Source organism: Cinclus cinclus, chromosome 3 (assembly GCF_963662255.1).
Source record: "Cinclus cinclus chromosome 3, bCinCin1.1, whole genome shotgun sequence".
NCBI lineage: Eukaryota > Metazoa > Chordata > Aves > Passeriformes > Cinclidae > Cinclus > Cinclus cinclus.
In genome coordinates, this window is record NC_085048.1 from 23,274,785 (window position 1) to 23,295,195 (window position 20,411).

At 43.0% G+C, this 20,411-nt stretch overlaps 1 protein-coding gene across 1 annotated transcript; it reads right to left on the reverse strand.

The window, feature by feature from the left end:
• Window positions 1-12,981: 12,981 nt before the first annotated feature.
• GCM1 (glial cells missing transcription factor 1) lies at window positions 12,982-20,085 on the reverse strand. Its single transcript, XM_062488958.1, has 5 exons — window positions 19,984-20,085; window positions 18,284-18,536; window positions 17,228-17,340; window positions 16,086-16,214; window positions 12,982-13,548 (listed from the first exon to the last, which is right to left on the reverse strand). The coding sequence occupies exons 1-5, from the start codon at window positions 20,083-20,085 to the stop codon at window positions 12,982-12,984; spliced, it is 1,164 nt and encodes a 387-aa protein (XP_062344942.1).
• Window positions 20,086-20,411: the final 326 nt, after the last annotated feature.

Below are 20,411 nucleotides of genomic sequence, written 5' to 3' on the forward strand. Positions count from 1 at the left end.
TTTAGGTACAGACTTGTCCAGTAAGCAAGTTGGATGTAATAGAGGAGCCTTTTAACTTAGAGCTTTTTTCATACCAAGACTTAGTTGCTTCTTCTGACCTTTTGTTTTTCCTCGCTTTGGCCATGTATTATTCTGGGCATAAGGAAAAGACAGCTCATTGCAAATAGAGATGTTGATTCAACAGAAGTCTCAAGCAATGATTATTTTGAGATTATATTAAATATTCCTTCACCAAGTAAATTATGTGAGCCTTCTATATATGAGACTTAGGTATGAGGAGTATGCTTACCTTAAGTATTTAAGAGTCAAGTTAGTTTTGTGTTTTGAAATTATTAATGAGCAGGTACTGCTACTGTTTGTTCATGTGCAACTATTAAAATAGCACCTGTTTCAGCAAAGAATTGGTGACTAGTTGCTTTTCCTTCATTCTGTATAGTGTTTTTCAGTAGTCCAAGCCTCTAATTACTAGAGGCTCTATGTTTTTTAATTTAGATTTATCGTCTTTGTAATTATATAATGACATTAGTTGGCATAAGTAGTTTACTGCTGTAAAATTGTCCTTTATTAATTGTATTAGTAACAATGAAAAGAATAAGGTGTGCACCTATACAGTCCTTTTCCCCAAGAGTTTACTGAAGGAGTTGAGACAAGTTCACTTATAAAAACTGAAGGGGGGGCTACAAAAGATGACAGAAACATCTTTCTTGGAACTGTAGATCTCTTGTATGCATTGAATTAAAGACAGCAGAGTTCTGTATAGAGAAGATGCTCGGATGTTACACTGATTTGTCTCAGTCTGATTGGAGATTAGCACCAGTTAAGCTTTTTGTGTAAAGAGACTCTGTAATTCAGTGCCCTGAGCAAGGAACCAACCAGTAGAAATTGTCCAGCTGCTCATTCAGCTCCTGAGTCACTTGATAGCCTGAGCCAAGCTGGTCAGGATATAAAAAACCTGTGGTGTTTACAATAGGTTCTTTAATGGAAGAGAACAATAGAATCTGTTTGGTTTTTCGATTTTTTTTTTTAATTCAAAAGAATGCCCCTGGAATGTGTGCCAAGGATACTTGGAAACTTTTGTTGGTGTTAAAATGGCTGAAATACTGAGGTACGTCACAATTTTTTCTATGAGAAAAACATGAAAGCTGCTATACATTTGTGAAATTTGGATTTCAGGAATTACTGTTACCTGTGCTACTTAGTACTACTAACACCTGTAGAGAAATCAAAGATTTACATTTGATTGTTGCTTAGTCTGGATTCTAGCTTTGTTCTTTATGCTAAGACTAGCAGCTTGCTTATTAAAATGACATGCATAATTGTTTGCTTCAAAAGAACAGTTAATGCATTTGCCTTGCCTCTGGCCTGTCCAGAGTCTAGCTCCTGAGTCCTTAAAACAACTGTTAGAGTCAGAAATCGTATATAATACTGACTGAAACAAAGGATTGGGAAGAGAAACAAGACTCTGTTACTGAATGGAGTTTTTGAGGATATATAAAAGTGGAATTCTCTCTTAGCTAGAACTGCTTTCAGCTCTGGTAGTGTAGCCCATTTGAAAGGTGCACCGTGCTAGTGTGTACCTATCATTCAAGACAGTAAAAGACACATTAACTTCACAGTATATAACAATTCTTATGTTCCAAGTATAAATAGAAAAAAAAATCACAGGGCATGCTTCTGAAGACATTGCTGCATCTTTGGGATTGGCTTCCTTCCATGGCAATTGCAAGTTTTTTGACATCTTTTGAAGATGCCTGTAGGACATTTATTCATTTAGCTTCAGAATGCTCTATGAGAAACAGCTGGATATGATGCAGAGGTAAGGAATCTAACACTATTAAATCCTGCCAAATTAAATACTTATTTAATGTGAAAGGCCAAGGTGAGTAGACATTTTTCCACATATTTTATTTCTGAAGGAATAATTTCCCCTACGTACAAGCACCACGACCTCTACGTTTCCATACTAAATTTACACACTAAATTAATTCTACCACCATGAGGGCAAGAGATTGCTGAAATTGCTAAAAGAAATTTTCTGCCAGGTTTAGTTTGCAAACTCTTTTTTTTGGCAAAGGAATTTGCCTGCTTGATTTTTTTTCCTCATTTTAAATTTTATTTTATTCCCGAGGTAGTGCTGCCCCTGCAGGTTGTTGCAGCTTAGTAGTAAACAGGAGCTTTGGGATGCAGCTTCCTGTGTTTCCCAGGGCAGTGCACACTGCTGCTGTTGTGCCGTGAGGTGGCTTGCCACAGTGTGAAGCTTTCCTTTTTACTTAATAAACTAAGTATATTTATTTTCCCTGACAACTTTTTGAAGTTTGAGAACATTCCAGGTAGAATAGAGGAAAATGGACCAAGTAATCATTGCACATTCCATGTAGCCAGGCAAGCATTCATGTCCTGCTGTTTCTGCACTAGGAAGACATTCACAAGAACACAACTGAATGGGAATAAACAGAAAGGCCAGTTCTTAGAAGGGATTTTAATTATCTGAATCACAGAATAAGGGCTTCCAAATGGGATCTGAGGCAGCCAATATGAAAAGTTATATGTCAAAGGATGATGCACTGAAAAGAAGTGCCACTTGGAGAGTGTACATTTCCAAAGCAGGGATCATCATTTCAGTCCCTGCCCTGCTGCAGACAAGCTTTTGGGGGTTTTGAACATCCTGCCCTTCAGTATGTGCAAGTAATCTATTTGTTATAGAACAGCTTTAATAAGGAATAACAGATATTTCCCCAGAACCCCTATAAAACTGGTAAACAGATATGATGGGTGCCTCAGTGAGAGCAGAGAGGTTAACCCATGAGATAAGGTGTATATCTCCACCAAAGTTTGATGCTGCATCACCTGCTGTCTGTGGGGAGCAAAAAGGAGCAATCCTTTCTAATATTTTTAAAGAGGATACTGTAGGGGTTTCTTACTGCAAGGATTCAGGCAGTTCCTTTCTATCTACACTGATCAATTCAATTTAGGTCTAGTACTTCACACTTCAGAATTTATTAACCTGGGATGGCCAGTTAAGATATTTTATAGGGTACTAAGTTTTATTAGCTCTCAGTTGCATATGTCAAGGAAAAACCTGCAAAATAATTTTTTGTCGTTTTTTCCCTTGAACCCATTTTCTGTTGCCTCTTGAATCAAACAGTGTTCACACAAAGGGCTGGCTTTTGTTTTCAAACAGCTTGAGGAGCAGGCACCTCAGGGTTGGGGAATAGGATTCAGTGGCTTAGTGTACAGTAAAATACACAAATGTCTTCATATAAAGGAAAACTGACAAATGTTCATGAAAGTAATAATCAGTTACAACCAGTTTTCATTAAGAGTATATATATCAGGGGCTTCAGGGGGTTTTTACTGTCTGATTTGTCCCAATGGGTGTGGCCTTCCCACACCTCACTGATTTTTTTGGGGGGTGGAGGGGATACCCAAGGAAAATATTGTTCCTATTATACAATCTTCAAGAAGAACTTTGAGCTTCAGGGTACATATCACAACTTCTGTACATTGAATCAATTTGTTTTGGATGATTTGGCATGTTCCTTAAATGACAAACATAAATATAGTGGGTTAGATCTGTTCTCCCTGTAAATTTAATCACAAAAATTTTGGGAAAGAAAATACTGAGTACCCTTACACTTGCCTTGAGTACACATATTAGTAATTGACAGTGTCTAGACAGATGGTGATCTGGCAAGTAAAGTCTGAGAAAAATAAATTTAAAGATATTAAAGTCAGCTACATTTCCCAGTGGTAATAGAGGGAAAAGACTGGGGGGAAAAGACAGTTGCCAATAATTTTGTTTGAAACCTGTTCCCTCTTTAAAAAGTGTTCCTTTTTAAACATTTAATATAAAAACCCAACAAAGTCTGTAGAACCTGAAAAACTACCACGAGAAATAATCTGATAATAAGATGAATATTTGTCTGGGTGTGTGCACAACACAGTGAATCAAGTTTTTCTTCTTTCTTCTGAAGGACCCAAATTAGAGTCTTTTATGAGAACATAATCATATAGTGTATTGTCAGCATGTCATTACTAATGTTCACAGGAATTTTAAAAAATAACAATGAGGTGCACTGTTACCACTGAGCTTCAGCACAGCAGCATTCCTGATCTTGCACTAAAATTGCAGTTCTGCTTCTCAGCAGGCCTTGAAGTTGGTTTGCTATAGAAAAATTGTAACTTAAACCAAGTTGAAACTTATGGCATCTGAGCAGAGAAAAGGTTACCCCAGGTTTACAGTAAGCCTAAGTTAAGGCTTTCCAAGACCTAACAGAACAAGCCATTCTGCCCCCAGCTTGTAGCTCTGCATGTTGTGGTCCCAGTGCAGGACCCAGCATTTGGCATTGTTGAGCCTCAGACTGTGGGCCTCAGGCTGTCAATTCAGCCTGTCCAGATGCCTCCATAGAGCCTTTTATACAGTTCTCTAACAAAATTAATGTTATGTAGTCATTTTGTCATGTCTGACAGATTCCACCAAAAGCTTTTGAACTTGAATTTTGAAATAAATTTAACTGATGGACCAAAGATTCAGTTGCACCAAGTTCCAATGATGAAAGTAGGCAGTGAGGGAAAGAGACACATTTCTGGTATCTCTATGGGAAGAAAGCCTGCTGTACAACAGCTATTTTCAGGTTTTATTTATATAATCACAAATCATCTTTATAATACTTTAATACAGTTCCATTATAGAACCCAAAGAATTCACAAGGGAGAGCTTGGCAGAGGAAGCCAAGCCCAGCTTCACAATTTCTGCCATGTAAGACCAAGATTTTAATCAAGTAGGTAAAATTTTTATGAGCTTTGAAAAGTTAAATTAAACTTCGAAAGTAAGTGTGGAAAACCATAAATCCACTCTGTGCAATGACAGGAGGGAGGGAGGGAGGAGGCTGTTGGGAGTGCAGGACACCAGGTTTCCAGTATGAAAGAGTGATCTGACTTGGAGGAGAGTAGCTACATAATGTTTGAGGGGGTGTGAGTGGCCAAGAAAAACCCACTGCCAAGGTTAGAGAGATCTACTTAGAAAAACTTCAAGCTTCTTGCTGAACAATGAGGTTTTCTTCTCTTACAAGAATAGGGCTTTCAAGAGACCAACTTTTTAAAAATACTGAAGCACTCCCTTGGTGAGCACCCAGAAAGGACCTTCAGAGAAAGCATTAGTTTTACAGGAAAGAGCAAACCAGACCTTTTTTGTGGGGTCAGGCAAGATCTGCTGTGTGGAGAGAGATTTGCAATCTCACCAAGCTGCTGAGGCCACTGCAGCCCAGCTGCTGCATGCTGTGGAGCAGCACTGTCCTCCTGCTGCCAGGGCTGGGAGCCTGAGCTGTGGCTCTGGGACTCACTGCCATGCTGCAGGAAGGACACAGACTATTCCACTTGTGAGTGGTCTCCTCATGCAAATCATGGTTATGGAGATTAGTTTCATCTGGCTGAAGACAAGCCTTTCTTCCTTATATTTGTCAGTAATAAAGGCATGAATGGTGAATGTTAACAGCGAATTTAACACGTGAGGCAAACTCCTCTGATCCCCAAGGAAAGGCTCCACAAAGCACTGGCAGGGAGCAGGGCTAGGATGTAAATAATTTAGTATCTTTGAAGGAGGATTTTCTGGAAGTTCACAAGAGGAGGCTGGTGCATGACAAGAGTTTTAGTATTATTGCAATGAAGTACTCAGTTAAGTTAGAGCAAGTCAAGTAACACCTGAACCCCTGTTAAATTAGCTACACAACTATTATTAACTATTGAGCTATAAAACAATAAAACCCCAGAACATACCTTGCTTGAACTGGAGGAAAAAATTTCCCTCTGCCCATTCCCAGTGGGGCATTGTGTATGGAGCAAGAGGAAGAGAGGAGAGCAGGTTACCAGCAGCCCAGTAACCTGCTGGGTGATGCTCCTCAGGTGAGCTTTGTGTGTCTCACTGCTTTGATCTGTCACTGTCCATAATGCCAGTGGTGTGATGGTGGTCTGTGCCAGTAATCCAACACTCTGCCATGAATCCCCCATCAGCAGGGAGCTGCCATACCTGCTCTGCTGCCTGAGGCTTTCCACTGGCTCCCTGCCTTGGAGCACCAAGCACTAACCCATCTGTGCAAAGAGGAACAGGTTTTGGTTTTCATTTCTCCAGGGGTGGCTCTTGGCGGGTATTTGGGGCTTCTGGGAAGTTCTGTACCTCTTTGTGGGGTGATTAAAAGCATTAAAGTGCAGGAAAGTTAGGGCAGGATTACAGTTTGACCTAAAGTTTTCTCCTGTGCATATAGAGACCAATATCATTGACTTCTGTGGAGTAAACTGGCAACACACCATCCATTTATTTTTTATTTTAACTCACTTTGGCCATGGTCTGCTTGTTCATCCTATATTCAGCCACCCTCAGACTGGACATTAATTATTTTTTCTCCTGCCCTCTTGCTGCCCCGGGATTTTCCTCTGAGTGCAAGAGTCAGTGAGTCTCTAGACATGTCATGTGTACCCCCTTCTCCTACTGTCTCCAGCCTCTCAGGCAGGAATCCCACTCTTCTCTGTGGGGAATCAGGGAGGTCTATAGGCAATGAACATGAACTAGCCCTGAAATGTACTGCTGCTTTTGCTGTCATTTGGGAGGGCCCTGCCCCCAGGGATCCTGCTCTGCCCACAGCCACTGCTGGTCTGCACTGAAAATAAGGGTTGTTACTTCCTGCCCTTGCTGTGACTTGAGCAGAGAAAATCTGGATGTTTGGCAAACAGCTTTTCATGACATACAATGTTTATAGTATCCATAGACATTAGGTTGGTCACAGCTGTTCTTCTATCAGTCATTACCCATTGCTGCAGGTGCCAGAGTCCAGTATAAGGCTGCCAGCACCTCACCCTGACACCCACAGGTGCCGGGGAGAGGCTGCAGTCAGGAGGTCAGCACCATGTCCTTGTGCCTCTACTCCTCACCTGGTGTTTGGAGTAGAAGGCCCCACCAACTGGTCCACGCCACGTCCTGGCAGGGACATTCTGCTGGGGGTGAAGGAGTGAGGGACCTGATCCAGCCACAGGAAATTGCTATCTCCCCTAAAAGCAAAATGGAGCTGGATGCCCAGTTGCCATGTGGCTTTGACCTTTGCTTAAGAACTTCCACCAGGCACAGAAAGCCCTGAGCAAAGAGGATGCTCTTATGCTGTAGTTTGTATTATTTATGATTGTCCATCTTCAGAAGAACAAATAGATTGGGAAACCCTTGGAAACAGAATACTTAAGCCACATCACTGATGATACAATTGCCAAAAGATGTGAAGTTTAAATCTTGCCACAACTGATTTGGAGAAATGAAAAATCCTCATTTGAGACACGCCCTCCAAGACAGTTCTGCTTCCTCACTTACGAACTGGAAACAGCAGAAATGAGCTCAGAGTGTAAAGCTGTCCAAAGACCTTGCCCTGTCCCCTAAGAGATTATCTGTGCTGTACAGGAGATCATCTCACACTGCTCACAGAAATCAAATAATCCAACAAGGAGAGCAAAGCATGCTTGTGGCAATCACATTGCTGATGCTGCCATCTTCAGGGCTACAAAGGCTGTGTCCTGCTACTCCAGGGTGTCTTTCACATGCCACACTTCAGATGACTTTCTGGATATGCCATACTGCACATGGCTAATTCAAACAGAATCACCTGGAGAGACTGCACCTCTCTGGTATGAGAAGAGCTATGGTTGATCCTAAATGTTACCAGAATCACAAAATAGCAGGTTTCAGTCCACCTCACTGTCCACTTAACAATTCTGTCCTTCATCAGCTTGTCTCTGAGGATGTTTTGGAAGACTGTGCTGAAAGGTAGGCTAATGACAAGATAAAAAATATCCACTGCTTTTTCCTCATCCACCAAGCTAGTCCTCTCACTGTAGACTGCTCTGAGGCTGGTTAAGCACAATTCTCATTCATAAATCCATGCTGACTGGCCTTAATCACATTTTAGTCTTCCATGTGTTTGCAAACAGTTATGAAGAGGATTTTTTTTCATTACCTCTGCACATTTCAAGGTGTAGCTGGGCGGCATGTAGTTTCCCAGATCCTCCTTCTTGTTCTTGAAGACAAAAGTTACACTGCTTTCTTCCAGTCTTCAGACTCTCCCAACATCATGACTTTTCAATGATTATTGAGAGTGACCTGACAATAACACCTGCCAGCTTCCTTTGTACTCATGAGTGCATCCCATCAGCACCCATAGACTTATGTATGTTTGATTTGTTTAAGTGTTCCCTAACCTGTTTCCCCTGCCTTGATGGTCAGTCCTCCTTGCTTCAGGAGATAAACAATGTTGGGGAAGTCCACCCTGTGAAAGACAAAAACCCGTTAGTGCCTGGGGACTGCAGCAGCTTAGGGAAGAAGAGGATTTACACAGCATAGGGACCCAGGAGAGGCAGAGGAGGATGGGAAAATGACACTGTTCATTTGAAAACAAAAATTAAAGAAGTCTGCTGGTGTCAGAGTAAAATAGATGCAATCAGTAATCAAAGCGGAGCATGAATACCAACTGGAATTGCACATCTAAACACCCAAAGCAGTTGAAGCTGACTTGTGCAATTTATGCTGACTGATCCTGATTCAGTACAGCACCTTTTCCTGGCCATATCCCTGGCCAGGATCCACCACAGGGTCACTTGTGCATATTGCTTGCAATGAAGTAAAGCACTGACTCCTTGACCATAGTTATTAAAAAGCCCTAAATTACTACCCTGAGGGAAAGTAGAGCAAAATTGCCGGGAGTGCCAGACATGCACATTACTAAATATCCCAAAGACCACAAGGAAAGAAAAGCTCTCTGCAATGAATCAAGGTGTATTCCCTAAAGCTTCCTCAGCTGGAGTCTTTTCATCCACCAGAAGTTTGACAACCTTGTTCCATTTAAAAATACAGAGAATGCATTTAGGACCATATTGCAGAAAATAGTACATAGCCTTGCCAATATCCCCAAGGGCTGGAGCTTTGTACAAGGGGTTGAAAAAGAAAATATGTCTTTGCTCAGTCTGACCTGAAAGTCTTTTCACATGCAAAGGCAGAGGTCCTGGGGAGAGGAAGGTCAGAAGAAACACTGTATGTTCCCAGGGCGGGAGAGATGTGGATCAAATCTCTGTTCCCTTTTGGTGTGACTGATACAAAAACATTGCCCTTTCTCAATTTGATGTTCTCAGGATAAATACGCTAATAAATTCAGGTGTGCAGTTGCTGCCTTGTACTATTTAGGTAGTTCCTTATCATCATATGTCTATTTCACCTTTAAATGCTGCATGAGTCAAAATCCTCCAAACATAAAAGCTGTGTTTCTATAAGATACAGCCTGACTAATGTAGGATTCTGAGGAGCACTGTAGTGCTCAGATGGCCTCAAAAGAACCCTTATATATAAAAGTACTTGCTTCAGAGCAAGCATGGAGATTGCTCCCAAAGAATTAACCCTTAGATACTGAGGCCAGGGGACTTGTGTTAGCTTTGGCAGTAGCCATCACAAGAAGCAATAAGCCAGAACAAACCATTTTGCCGGTGTGATCATCCACCCCCTGACCTCCTCGCATCTCTGCTGGCTTCCTACCACTTTGCTGTAACGGGGCCTTTCAGAAAACCATTTTCTGCAGAAGAGAACAAGGGTACAGGGTTACCTATGGGTAGATCCTCACAGATCAACTGGTGTTTCTTCATGAAGCTTATCTGAATAACCTGAGCATTCATTATATTTTCTAAAATACAGGATCAGAGGATCACGCATCCAGTGCTCTCTCACCTCCGATTCTCCCTCTCTACAATGCTCTTGTGAGACTCCACCTAGAGTAGAGTGCTGCATCCAGGTCTGAGGCTCCCAACACAAGAAAGATGGACCTGTTTGAATGAGTCTATAGGAGGCCACTAAGTTGATCACAAGGCTGGAACCTCTTTTCTATGAAGGCAGGCTCAGAGAGTTGGGGCTGTTCAGCCTGGAGGAAAGGAAGCTCTGGGATGACATTACAGTACCTTCCAGTACCTAGAGGGGGTCTGGACGGGGTTCTAAGTAATCTGCCCTAGTGGAAGGTGTCCTGGCCCATGGCAGTGGGGTTTGGAGCTAAATGGTCTTTAAAGTCTCTTCCAACACAAACCATTCTATGATTCTACCATTCTTATCACAGCCCAGCTGGGCACAGTACTTTACAGCTGGTTAAAAGAGACTTAAAGCAATGATACATATATGCTTCTTTTCACGTATCCCAAACACATTGAAAAATTAATTTTTGTGAAGGTCAGAGATGGGATTAGTATCTTTGTATTTCAAGCCAAACAGAGATAAACTTGATGCTATATTGACCCACCCTGCTGAATGTACCTAAAGTGGAGGGAGTTGCTGCCAGCACGGAAGTTGCTTCAAGAGCTTGGAAAGGTCAAAATGACCATAGCAGGTTGTAAATCTGGAAAGGCTTTCTGTGTTTAACCTTAGAAAAATCATAAAGCTTTAGTTTCCTCCTTTTTAAAAATGAATAACCTTGAGCCTGAATTGCGTTTCTATTGGAAACAGGCTGGGTGTGATGAATGCTGCATGAACGGGGGTGGGGGGGTCCCCCCAAACTGTGGGACAGTCCTCCTTGGTGCAGGATTGCAAGCATGGAAGCTGCAAGAAGGCATGGCTCTTCTATGGCAGGGAGCTACAGAGGGGAGCTGAGATCACAGGAATAGGTTTTGTTTTGGAAACCTTTTGATTCAGACTCCAAGGCAAACCAACAAAAAGACTCTTCTTTCTCAGGCAGGAAAATGGGTTGGTAGTAACTACCTTTTAGGGAAGTTTGGTTGTAATAGACCTTTAGGAAGCCTGTGAAATGTAGTAACTGGATGCTATCCATCTTTAAAGACTTGAAGAAATGGTTGATTTGCAGGAAAGAAAAGCAGAGGAGTGAAAAATTTGCTAACAGCTGGGATTGGAACAGAAGCCATGGAACAGGATTGTTTATCAAAACCCATTTGCTGAAATTTTCTAAAAGTAGAAGTGGTTGGTGAGTGTAAGGGGAACTAATAGAATTTAGGTGTGGAAACAATTACCAAGGAGCCTCCCAGCCACACATCAGAATGGCACTGCTGCTGAGGCGTGATGCTGGGAGCATTGCAGTGGAGAGGTAGGGAATTCAGGGGAGAGACAAGATGAGACAGAGCCAGATGGCTGTGGCAGGGGGCCATGCCCTGTTCAGTCCCTCACCTGTGTGGCTAGTTTGAGGAATCCCAGCTATGGGACACCAGCCCCAGGGGCCTTGCCTGTCCCTAACCCTGCAGCTCACCTCCTGAAGCACAAGTGTTCATGGCTCCTATTAATTTTTCTTTTTCTGTCTTAGAGATTGTTACAAAAGTTGATCAAAGTTTCCTTCTTTGAGTTAATGATCTAAAAAATCATAAAACATGCCGAGTTTAGAATTAGTGGGAGTAACTCACTGACTGAAAAAAATGTTTGGTGAGTTGACCTTCATGTAAAATACTACACTGTTATTTTGTGATCTACATTTAGATTTGTTTTTCCACTTAAAACAAATCACTATGCATCCTGCTTCACAAATTCCAATAAACATTTTGAAACACTCTATAAATACAATTCATCCTTGTCCTGTAAATGTCTCTGAACTACACCCATCACCAGGAGAGTGCTTTCCCTAGCAACTAATATATTACAAAGTCCTAAAAAACAAAAAACCCAAACAAAACAAAACAAAAAGAAAAAAAAAGAGAGAGAGAAACCAAAAAAGATAAAAACTAGGGAGGAAAAAACCCAAAGAAACCCACCAAAAATGTCTAAGACTGAAACTATTTGATGAACATGTGATACCTCCCATTCTGAAGTAGTGTGAAGTTTTTATAGCCACTTGTTTTGTAATACTGTCCTCCCAGACTCGTCTCAATGAAAGGCTTATTTCTCCCTTTGGTGGATAAAGGACCAGTCTTGAAATGCAGCTCCATATGTCATAAATGACATCCCTGAGCTCTTCCTTGCAGAGGTGGCAGCAGGGGTGTGTGTCAATGCCTGCCTCTGCAGGGGAGGTTGGTGAAACCCCCTGAAACCAGAGAGCAGCAGAGGCCAGTCACGCAGCAGTCATGCAGATGTCAGCTATGGGAAAAGGTAAAGGAATCTTTGCCGAAGGTGTCTGAGCCACTAAGTTTAGGCAAGAAAATTCCTATTTGGTACCCTAGTTTTTTAAACAAATGTAAAGATCTGATGGGTCCTGCTGAAATACAGCTTATGGTAGTAGTCAGCAAAGGGGGTGATGTATGGAATGGATGCTGAAGGGTTCTCTACAGTCTGCAATGAAAGAAATGAAAACTGCCTGGAAAAAGCAGCAAGGCACCTTAAATATATAAATATATGAAACTAGATCCAGCCCTGCAGACAAGGACTTAGAGCAATTGGTGTTTTGGACATGATACGGCAGTGTGCAAATGCAGCTCAGAAGGCCGACTGTATCCTGGGCTGCATCAAAAGAAATGTGGCCACAGGCTGAGGAGGAGGATTCTCCCCATTCTCAGGAGATCCCATGTGAAGTCCTGCATCTAGCTCTATACAACACGTGTGCAAGGCTGGTGCAGTGCAGGGACTTAGGTCTGAAGAGGGACTGCCTGAAGAAGCTGGAAGAGTGCAGAAAGTTGCCCATGACAGCTGTGGTCCTTGAGATCATCCATCTAACCTTCCACAGTCCCACAGGCTGGAACAAGCTGTGTATCGAGGAGGGTTGAAATGCTACCGAACCAGAATGGCAGCGAGACACTCTGTAAGAGGACCTGATAGCTTTTATTAGATCCATGAAACAGCGGGGGATAATAAGACTGTTAAATAACAATAACAAAGACAGGCCTTCAGGTATGAAAGCCCCTTCTGGGTCCTGCAAGAGGAGCTAAAGTGAGACCTGTTGTGTAGCACTTTCACATCTGTGCTGCCACAGGGATGGAGAACTGGACCCATTGCCAGAGGAGGGGTGAGCAGGGTCGTTTGAACCCAGTCACGGTAACGGGTACAGGTTAAAAAACATATCGTTGTTGCAATAGCTGAGACAGACTTGGTGCCCTCCCCCACCCGTCTCCGTCGCTTCCCCTCGGAGGCAGCGAGAGCTGCGGGCGAGCCTGTGCCCCGCTCGCCATGGCGCAGGGCGCGGGGTAGGGCGGCAGAGGGAAGCAGCTGCCGCTGTAGGTCAGTGGGGATTTCTCCCCACAGGATCCATCTCCCAAAGGGCCCCCGTCAGACCTGAAGGGGTCACGACCGCCCTTTGTCCCGGGCAGGATGTGCTGGGCGCTGAGGTGGGCGGCCGGCAGGGGAGGAGAGGCCGTGCTGGGCACAGCAGGGACACCGCTCGGCCCCTTGGCTCGGGGGGCGCTGCTGAGGGACAGGCCTCGGCTCCAAGCCGGTGCCTCTCCGGAGGGCCCATCCTCTCCAGGTGTCCTTGGGTATGGAAACTGCCCAGAGCAGCTGCTCAGCGTTGGCTCCTGCCAGCTTGTGCTTAAATGTCCCCTGAAATTAGCAGGTGGCAAGTGAGCATCCGGGTTGGAAAGAAGCAAAGGCTCCTTTGTCGGCATTGAACCTGGCAGAGACTTGGGAAAACAAGGCATGGGTTAGTAAAACAAGGTGTGGTGTAGCCCCTCTCCTCTGTGAGCCGCTTACAAAGGCGCTCAGCTAACACGATGGTTGGATTTGATGATCTCGGGCGTCTCTTCCAGTCTTGACCATTCGGTGGTTCTGTGAACACAGGTAACAAAAGAGATGGCCCAGCAGAGCCTCCCACACCATAGTGGGGTGCCCATGGCCTGTAGGGGCAAGCTAAACAAGGCTCCCAGCTCTTGGCTCTGAGCTTGTTCCACCAGTTTTTCCCAAAGCCTGTTTTACGCTGAAAGAGTTGTTTAGACCTTGCATTCACAGCCCTTACGGTCCACTGCCAGCATATACTGAAGAAGGACCTAAACATGAAATTATGCTAATATATTTGACGCCACCGATTTTTTTTTCTATGGAGATTGGAAAAGTTAAATATGATTTTTATACCAATTGTTTTGAAGTGATCTTTTCACTACAAAAATATTCTTCTTCACTTTTCTAGAGTCCATTTCCTACTAATGAATTTTCCTACCTTTACATTTTTTTACCCCACAAACAAATTTCATTCAGATAGGGATCAGCACACAAGAATTATTCTTCTGGGTCTTCTGTTGTGGATATTTCACAACTTCTTTAATTGCCCCAATTATTGGATTATAATTATGCGAACTTTAATTCCTTTCAGAACTCTCATTTCTGATGAATGCTTGCAGGTCTCACTTCTTTATAATCCTGCTTTTTCATCCATTTAATTATAGTGGTTTTGTGGACTGCTGGAGCATCAAAGCTGCTTTCAGTTGTTCTCCACTCACCATGAGAAAAGCTTCCAACAATCTGGTGTAGAACCCAGCCCACCTTCAGCTACAGACCTGCCATAGATGCCATAGAGAGACCATCCTGTATATCACTTGCTCTGTTTTAGGCTCATACCTTTTTCTAAAGTTCTCCTCCCTGGTCTCTCATGAGCACATTAAAACTGAATCTTTTTGGAATACATTTTGCAGATTGAACACATTAAAACTGAATCTTTTCGGAATATATTTTTGCAAATTGAGCAACACAGGTTCTGTGTGACAAATCAGACTCCTGAGTTAAGTTGTATCATAGCCAGTTAGGCAAAACACAAATATGATGGGTTATTCCCAAGAAAAACCTGCTGGAGACCCATGAACTGGAAAGCCAATGAGGATAAATGGTGTAAGTCTGACTGTGGAGTCAGAACAGCCAAAGAGCAAGCTGTACTATTAGACATTTGTGACATCTTTAGTCTGTTTCTATTCCCACACAATTGAAAGCCTCAGGAAAATGTTTTAGGAAGGGAAAGATGAAGGCATGTCTACAGGAAACTTGACCTAAGCAAGTAGGCTGACCAATAGACTCAGTTATAAAAGAAAGAAAGCCACGTGGCTCAGTCATATTTCCTAGGTGGAAACTATTTCAGTGTTCACGGAGACAGAACTAAACCAGTGATAGGAAAAGAATTGTTGCTGTATTTGTTAGACAATTAGACAGATCAGCTGCTTTTTCCTATGCTTTTTTTCCCCAGGCACTTGTGTCAAGAGGTTCTGAGTTTTAGTGTTCTCCTGAGTATTTCTAGTGAAAATAGCTGCAGCTTCTTCATTCACATTCTGCCCAAATGGGTTTAACTTCCTATGTGCACACTTTATCTGCTTCTTGGGTTCCCAGATCTCCTTGCTTCGCCATGTCATCCACTTGAAAAATATGTCCGTCCGTCCGTCCGTCACACCCCCCCCCCCCCCCCCCACCCCCAACAATCATCTCATCTGTCTGTGGCTGAAAATGCATGGATTACTGTCCCTAACACCAGGCTGGGGAAATGCACCACCCATAACATATCCAAAGACAAACTGCATGTAGATACTGGTGATGACAACTGAATGTAACACAGCCTTTGCAGTGCAGGTCACTGGGATTCCCTCCATCAGGCATGCAGCAGTCCCAAAGATCTCCAGAGATACTTTTGTAAGTGATTCCACACCCCTCATAGGTGATGTTTTAACATCAATGCTTCAGAAAGTCCTTCAAAGCACTCTTATGCCTTCAAACCAAGCAAACCAGGTACAGGTTATGCACCTTCCCCTTCTTAACCTTGCCAAAACTCAAGGGGAACAAGCAGGGGTGGAGGATGTCTTTGCTTTTCTCAGGAGTGCCAAGAAATAGGACAAGAGGCAATGGGCAGAAACTCATGCACAGAAAGTTCCACGTGAATGGCGATGAAACTTAGCCTGCCTGGCAGCAACTTTTCTTTCCTGCTTTGTTTACCAGCGTAGATGTAGTCTCCTGCTGCCACCAGGCACAAATTTGCTCAGGAGAGGGGGTGCTGGCAGTGGATGACAGTGCTAAGGAGAGCAGGATGCTCAGGACAGCCCTGGTCCTTCTTGGCCTGATCATGGGCATGCAGAATGTAGAGATGTAAAGCCTGCTCTCACCCAGACCCAAAGCCCAGATAGCCTCCGCCATCCCTTGAACCACAGATCGCTTGACCAAAATTTCATTGACCAATAGTAAGAGTTACCTCAATCTCCTGGACTCTTTTTAGTCTTAGAGCAGATGGAGAAAAAGCTGTCTTTGCTTTTTGGATTGATCTTCTTGCTTCTGCTTCTAGTTTTGTTTCTGGACGTGGGTGGTCATGAGCTCCTTTGGACTTTAGAAAATAGTTATGGCATGTTAAAAGTAGAAGCAACCTTGTTAGTAATCTTAAGGGAACAGAATTTGTATCACAGGCCAAAATCACATATTATGGCCTAATTTAATATTTTGTATTTAATAGGATTTAGTTATTGTGAGCTCAAATAATAAACGTATCCCAGATGAAGTGGGATGGGATAGAAACTCTCTGAAATCATAAAATCAGTGTACCACATTTATTTATAGCTGTAGAAGACAGTTCCCCCAGTAGAGCTCCAGCTGAAGCCAAGAGGTCTTCTGCAAGAGGCTACAGCCTCTTCTAGCCAAGAGGCTACAGTTCCTGTAGTCACTTTATTTCTTCTCACAGTTTAGACGTGTTTATCTGAACATTAATTTCCATTATCTTCCACAGAGAATTAATTTTATTTAGCCTGCACATAAGTGAAAGAGTGGAAAGCAGGAAGGTAGTTATGTTACAAAACTAGGACTACAGCTTCCAGAAACAGTGCCCATTATTTTAAACCTTGCATACACTGTGTTCCAGATATAAGTTACAAATAATACACAGATGGCATTTTCCATAGAGAGTCCCTTGGGTACAACCATTTCCTGTTCCAAGATTGCCTTATGATTATGTGTATTGCCTTGGAGAAGGGGAAGAGATAATATGGTATTTCTGACTTCCGAGGATTTGTTGGTTCCTGTGTACCTGAGGCAAAACACTTCAAAATCAACAAGTTTTCACAGAAGCCTAAATAAAAACTACACAGTGCTGCAAAATCATAGTAGCATAGGTTAATTTAGGCTGGAAGGGCCCCCTAGCTCATCCTCCTGCTCAGGCAGGACCAACTTCAGAGTTAGATCAGGTTGCTTAGCACCTTGTGAAAATTTTTTCTCCTTACAGTCATTTGACCTTGTCATATTCAATAACCCCTATTTGTTTGAACAAAAAAAAAAATTGCTAAATAAAACTCAAAATACCAGTCTTTAAAATTAACTTGCATAATACTAGGTAATTTTAATACCAACCTGGAAAAATATGAATTGGCCTTCATGCCTCCAGAAGTTGGTAACTGGGTAACCACCATGGCCTCGGCAGGAAAGAAGTCGCAGTGGTCCATTGCAGTTTGGACAGCATTTCCCTGGAGCAAGGATAGAGGGAAACATTTCCTATACAACACTGGTTAGATGAATCCCATGTGATACAATGGCTCATTGGTGGCAGATTGCCACTTCTAGTTTGGTGCTCAGAAATTACACTGATAGAAACTATGTGAAAAACTTCCAAACAAAAGCAAAAATCAATATAAACAAAATAATCATTGCCTTTATTCTGCCTGTTATTAAATATAACTTCCAAAACCTATTTCTATTACAATGTTATTACAATTTTATTATTTATTATCATGGTCAGTTTTAGTTTTTTTCTTGTCAAGGTTTGGAATGTCATATGTGTTTCTAGAGAGCATTGTTCTGGCCTTAGTGAGCACCTGAGTAATACCTTTCTTTAGCTAAAATGTACATCAGATCCAGAAATCGGTATGTGCTAGCTCTACTGAGCAATCACAATTGTTTGGAATGGTCTTGTTGAAAATGTGTGTGCAGCTCATGTTCTCTATTTGCATTGTCTTGCTCTAGTGACGTGACTGTGGGGCCTATTTTCCAGTCAGCACAGTTTATGAGCAACTTCTTTCCTGCAAGACTTGCTTCCTCTTGAGTTACTCTTGGGCCAGTACAAAAATGCTGCCACTCAGGTGAGCAGGAACAGCAGGGCAGGGAGCTGCCTGTACTGCACAGCTTTCCCACTACTCTCATTCGTGGACCTGAGGAGGCTGAGAACAAAACCCTAACCAGCAAAAATAGAGATTAAAAAATTATTAGGAAAAAGAAAAGAAAAGAAACAAGCAGATGACTACGCCCCAACAATAAAAAGTGCAAAATGCATGGTTGCAAAACAAGAGTTGCATTGGAATATAAGGAATGGCAGAAGTCTGGATAATCCAAAGGGTATCCTATACTTTGATTTCTGCTATGTTGTGTTCACTTTTGAACTGCCATACAATGAACTGCCATGTTCATACTCACGCTGTTGTTTTTGCCTGGCTTTATCACATATGGCCGGTCTGAGGTAGATCTTCCTCCCATCCAAGGTAGAGCAGTCGTTACCACAAACCACCACCCCAAGGCAGGACTTTTTTAAGATGCGAGAGTTGTGGTTGTTGGTGTTTCTCATTGCCCAGCTGCTGTGGTGCCTCTGAGCATTTTTATCCTCTGAGCTATAGATGTGCTTTACATAGGAATCTGGCCATTCTTGAAACCAGTCTGTCTGGCTCACGTGCTATGGAAAGAGCAAAACAACCCACATTTTAGGCTGGGGAAGAGAAGAGCTTGTCCAGGAGCTGAGCAGAGCTGGACCTCTGCTGGGTTTCCTCTTGCCTGGGTGACTCTAGCAGCCTGATTGTCAGGAGGGTGCAGTGGAGATAAGGCAGGAAAAACACAGATCTCTGTGGCTCCCCACAGGCCCCAGATCATCAGGAAGCCCTGGCCAGGAGCTTATTCTCATTCACCCAACCAAACAAACAAAAATATTAAAAAAACACCCCCCCCCCTCCACCCCTGAAAAAGCACCAAGCCTCAAGGACAACAGAGTAAAGAGAAACATAAATAAAAGTGGGAAACAAAAAAACCCCAAAGACCCAAATATACATCACATCAGTGGGTATAGTCAATACAGTAAAATGCAGTAGTCTGTAAAGCATCTACCATACCTGATGATGACTTTGAGGGAAAAGTTCTTGTAAGGGACACAAAAGGTTAGTAGAAATTTCCTTTAAATTGCTAATCCCAAGACTGAGAGCCATGACGGCAGTAAGAACGTCAACCAAGAAGAGAAAAAATCCCAAGCTTCCCTGGTAGCCACTGGATGCTGAAGGGAAGGGTGTCAGTGAAGCCTCCAGACTGAAATGCAGGTGAAGGTGACCTTGGGCTGAAGGGCAGAGAAGGGAACATCCTGGAACATGGAGGCTTTAGGCAAACAGCACTGTCATAGTGGGGAGGAGGCTGGGATCCAGTAAGAGGGCAGGGCTGGGAGTTGAAAGGCAGAGATGGATGCTGATGGACTGCAGCAGGGGGTATCTGGCAGAAATATGCAGAGCTGAGGGACAGGGAGGTGACACTGGTGTGCAGGTTGTGTGGGCTTCCAGTGGAGAGCGGAGAGTGGTTGAAACTTTTAGCTAAGAGAACTAGAAAAGGACAGAGGAAGGGAAAGATTACTTGTGCCTCTCAGCAAACCTCTGCACACATGAAGCAAGGTTTCCCTAGGTGCTAGTGAAAAGACTTGCCTCCATGTGGGAAGACAGCTCTGGAGCTGGAGCCCAATCTGCAGTGAGACTGAGCACCCACAGTTGCAAGACAGTTGTGGGTGCTGTGCTCCTTTCTCAAAAAGCACTACCCAGGGCAAAAAGCAAGTCCTGGACAGCTCTAATTAAGTGCCCACAGCAGGAGGCACCTTTTTATAGTTTGCTGTCTCTGCACCTAATCCACCAGTGAAAACAATGCTTTTGCAGCATTGATATTTTTCATGCATCAACAGCTATTTCAATAATGCATTTAAGGAGAAATGCATATAAATATTTTCTCAGTATTTTCTAGCAAAACACTCCCCCATACCTCAAGGTGGCAAAGGGAATAAAGGCAATGAATCATAGATGACTGAGAAACATTTAAGATCAGTGGTGGAGATGACTGGTCAGAACTAAATGAATTTCTAAGACACAGACACATACCTGGGGAAGTTTGATATCATTGATATCCCAACTCATCATTTCTCCATGTCGGGAAGCAGAGTCCTCCTGCTCCATAACAGAATCATCTGCACCTTTCAGCATTTTTTAATTCCTTCCCAAAGTTAGCAAGAAAGTCGCTCCTGGTTGCTTTTGAAGTCGCCTGGCTGTCAGCAGTCTCAAGCAGTTTACAACCAGGAAGCTGTTTCCTGAAGCTAAATGATAGAGAGGCTGCTCATTGAAGATAAAAATCAGTGTTCTTCTGCCAGAAAAACTTGTTCCATTAAAAGTTTTGCAAGCCAGCAAGGCAATGGAAAATATAGCTTAGAGATAGCCTGTGGCGTTACAGAGACATCATTAGCAGCAAGCAAATCGTGCTTGTGGCATCTGATTTGCTTTGCTCAATCTCCTCTCATACCAAGTTTATAGCC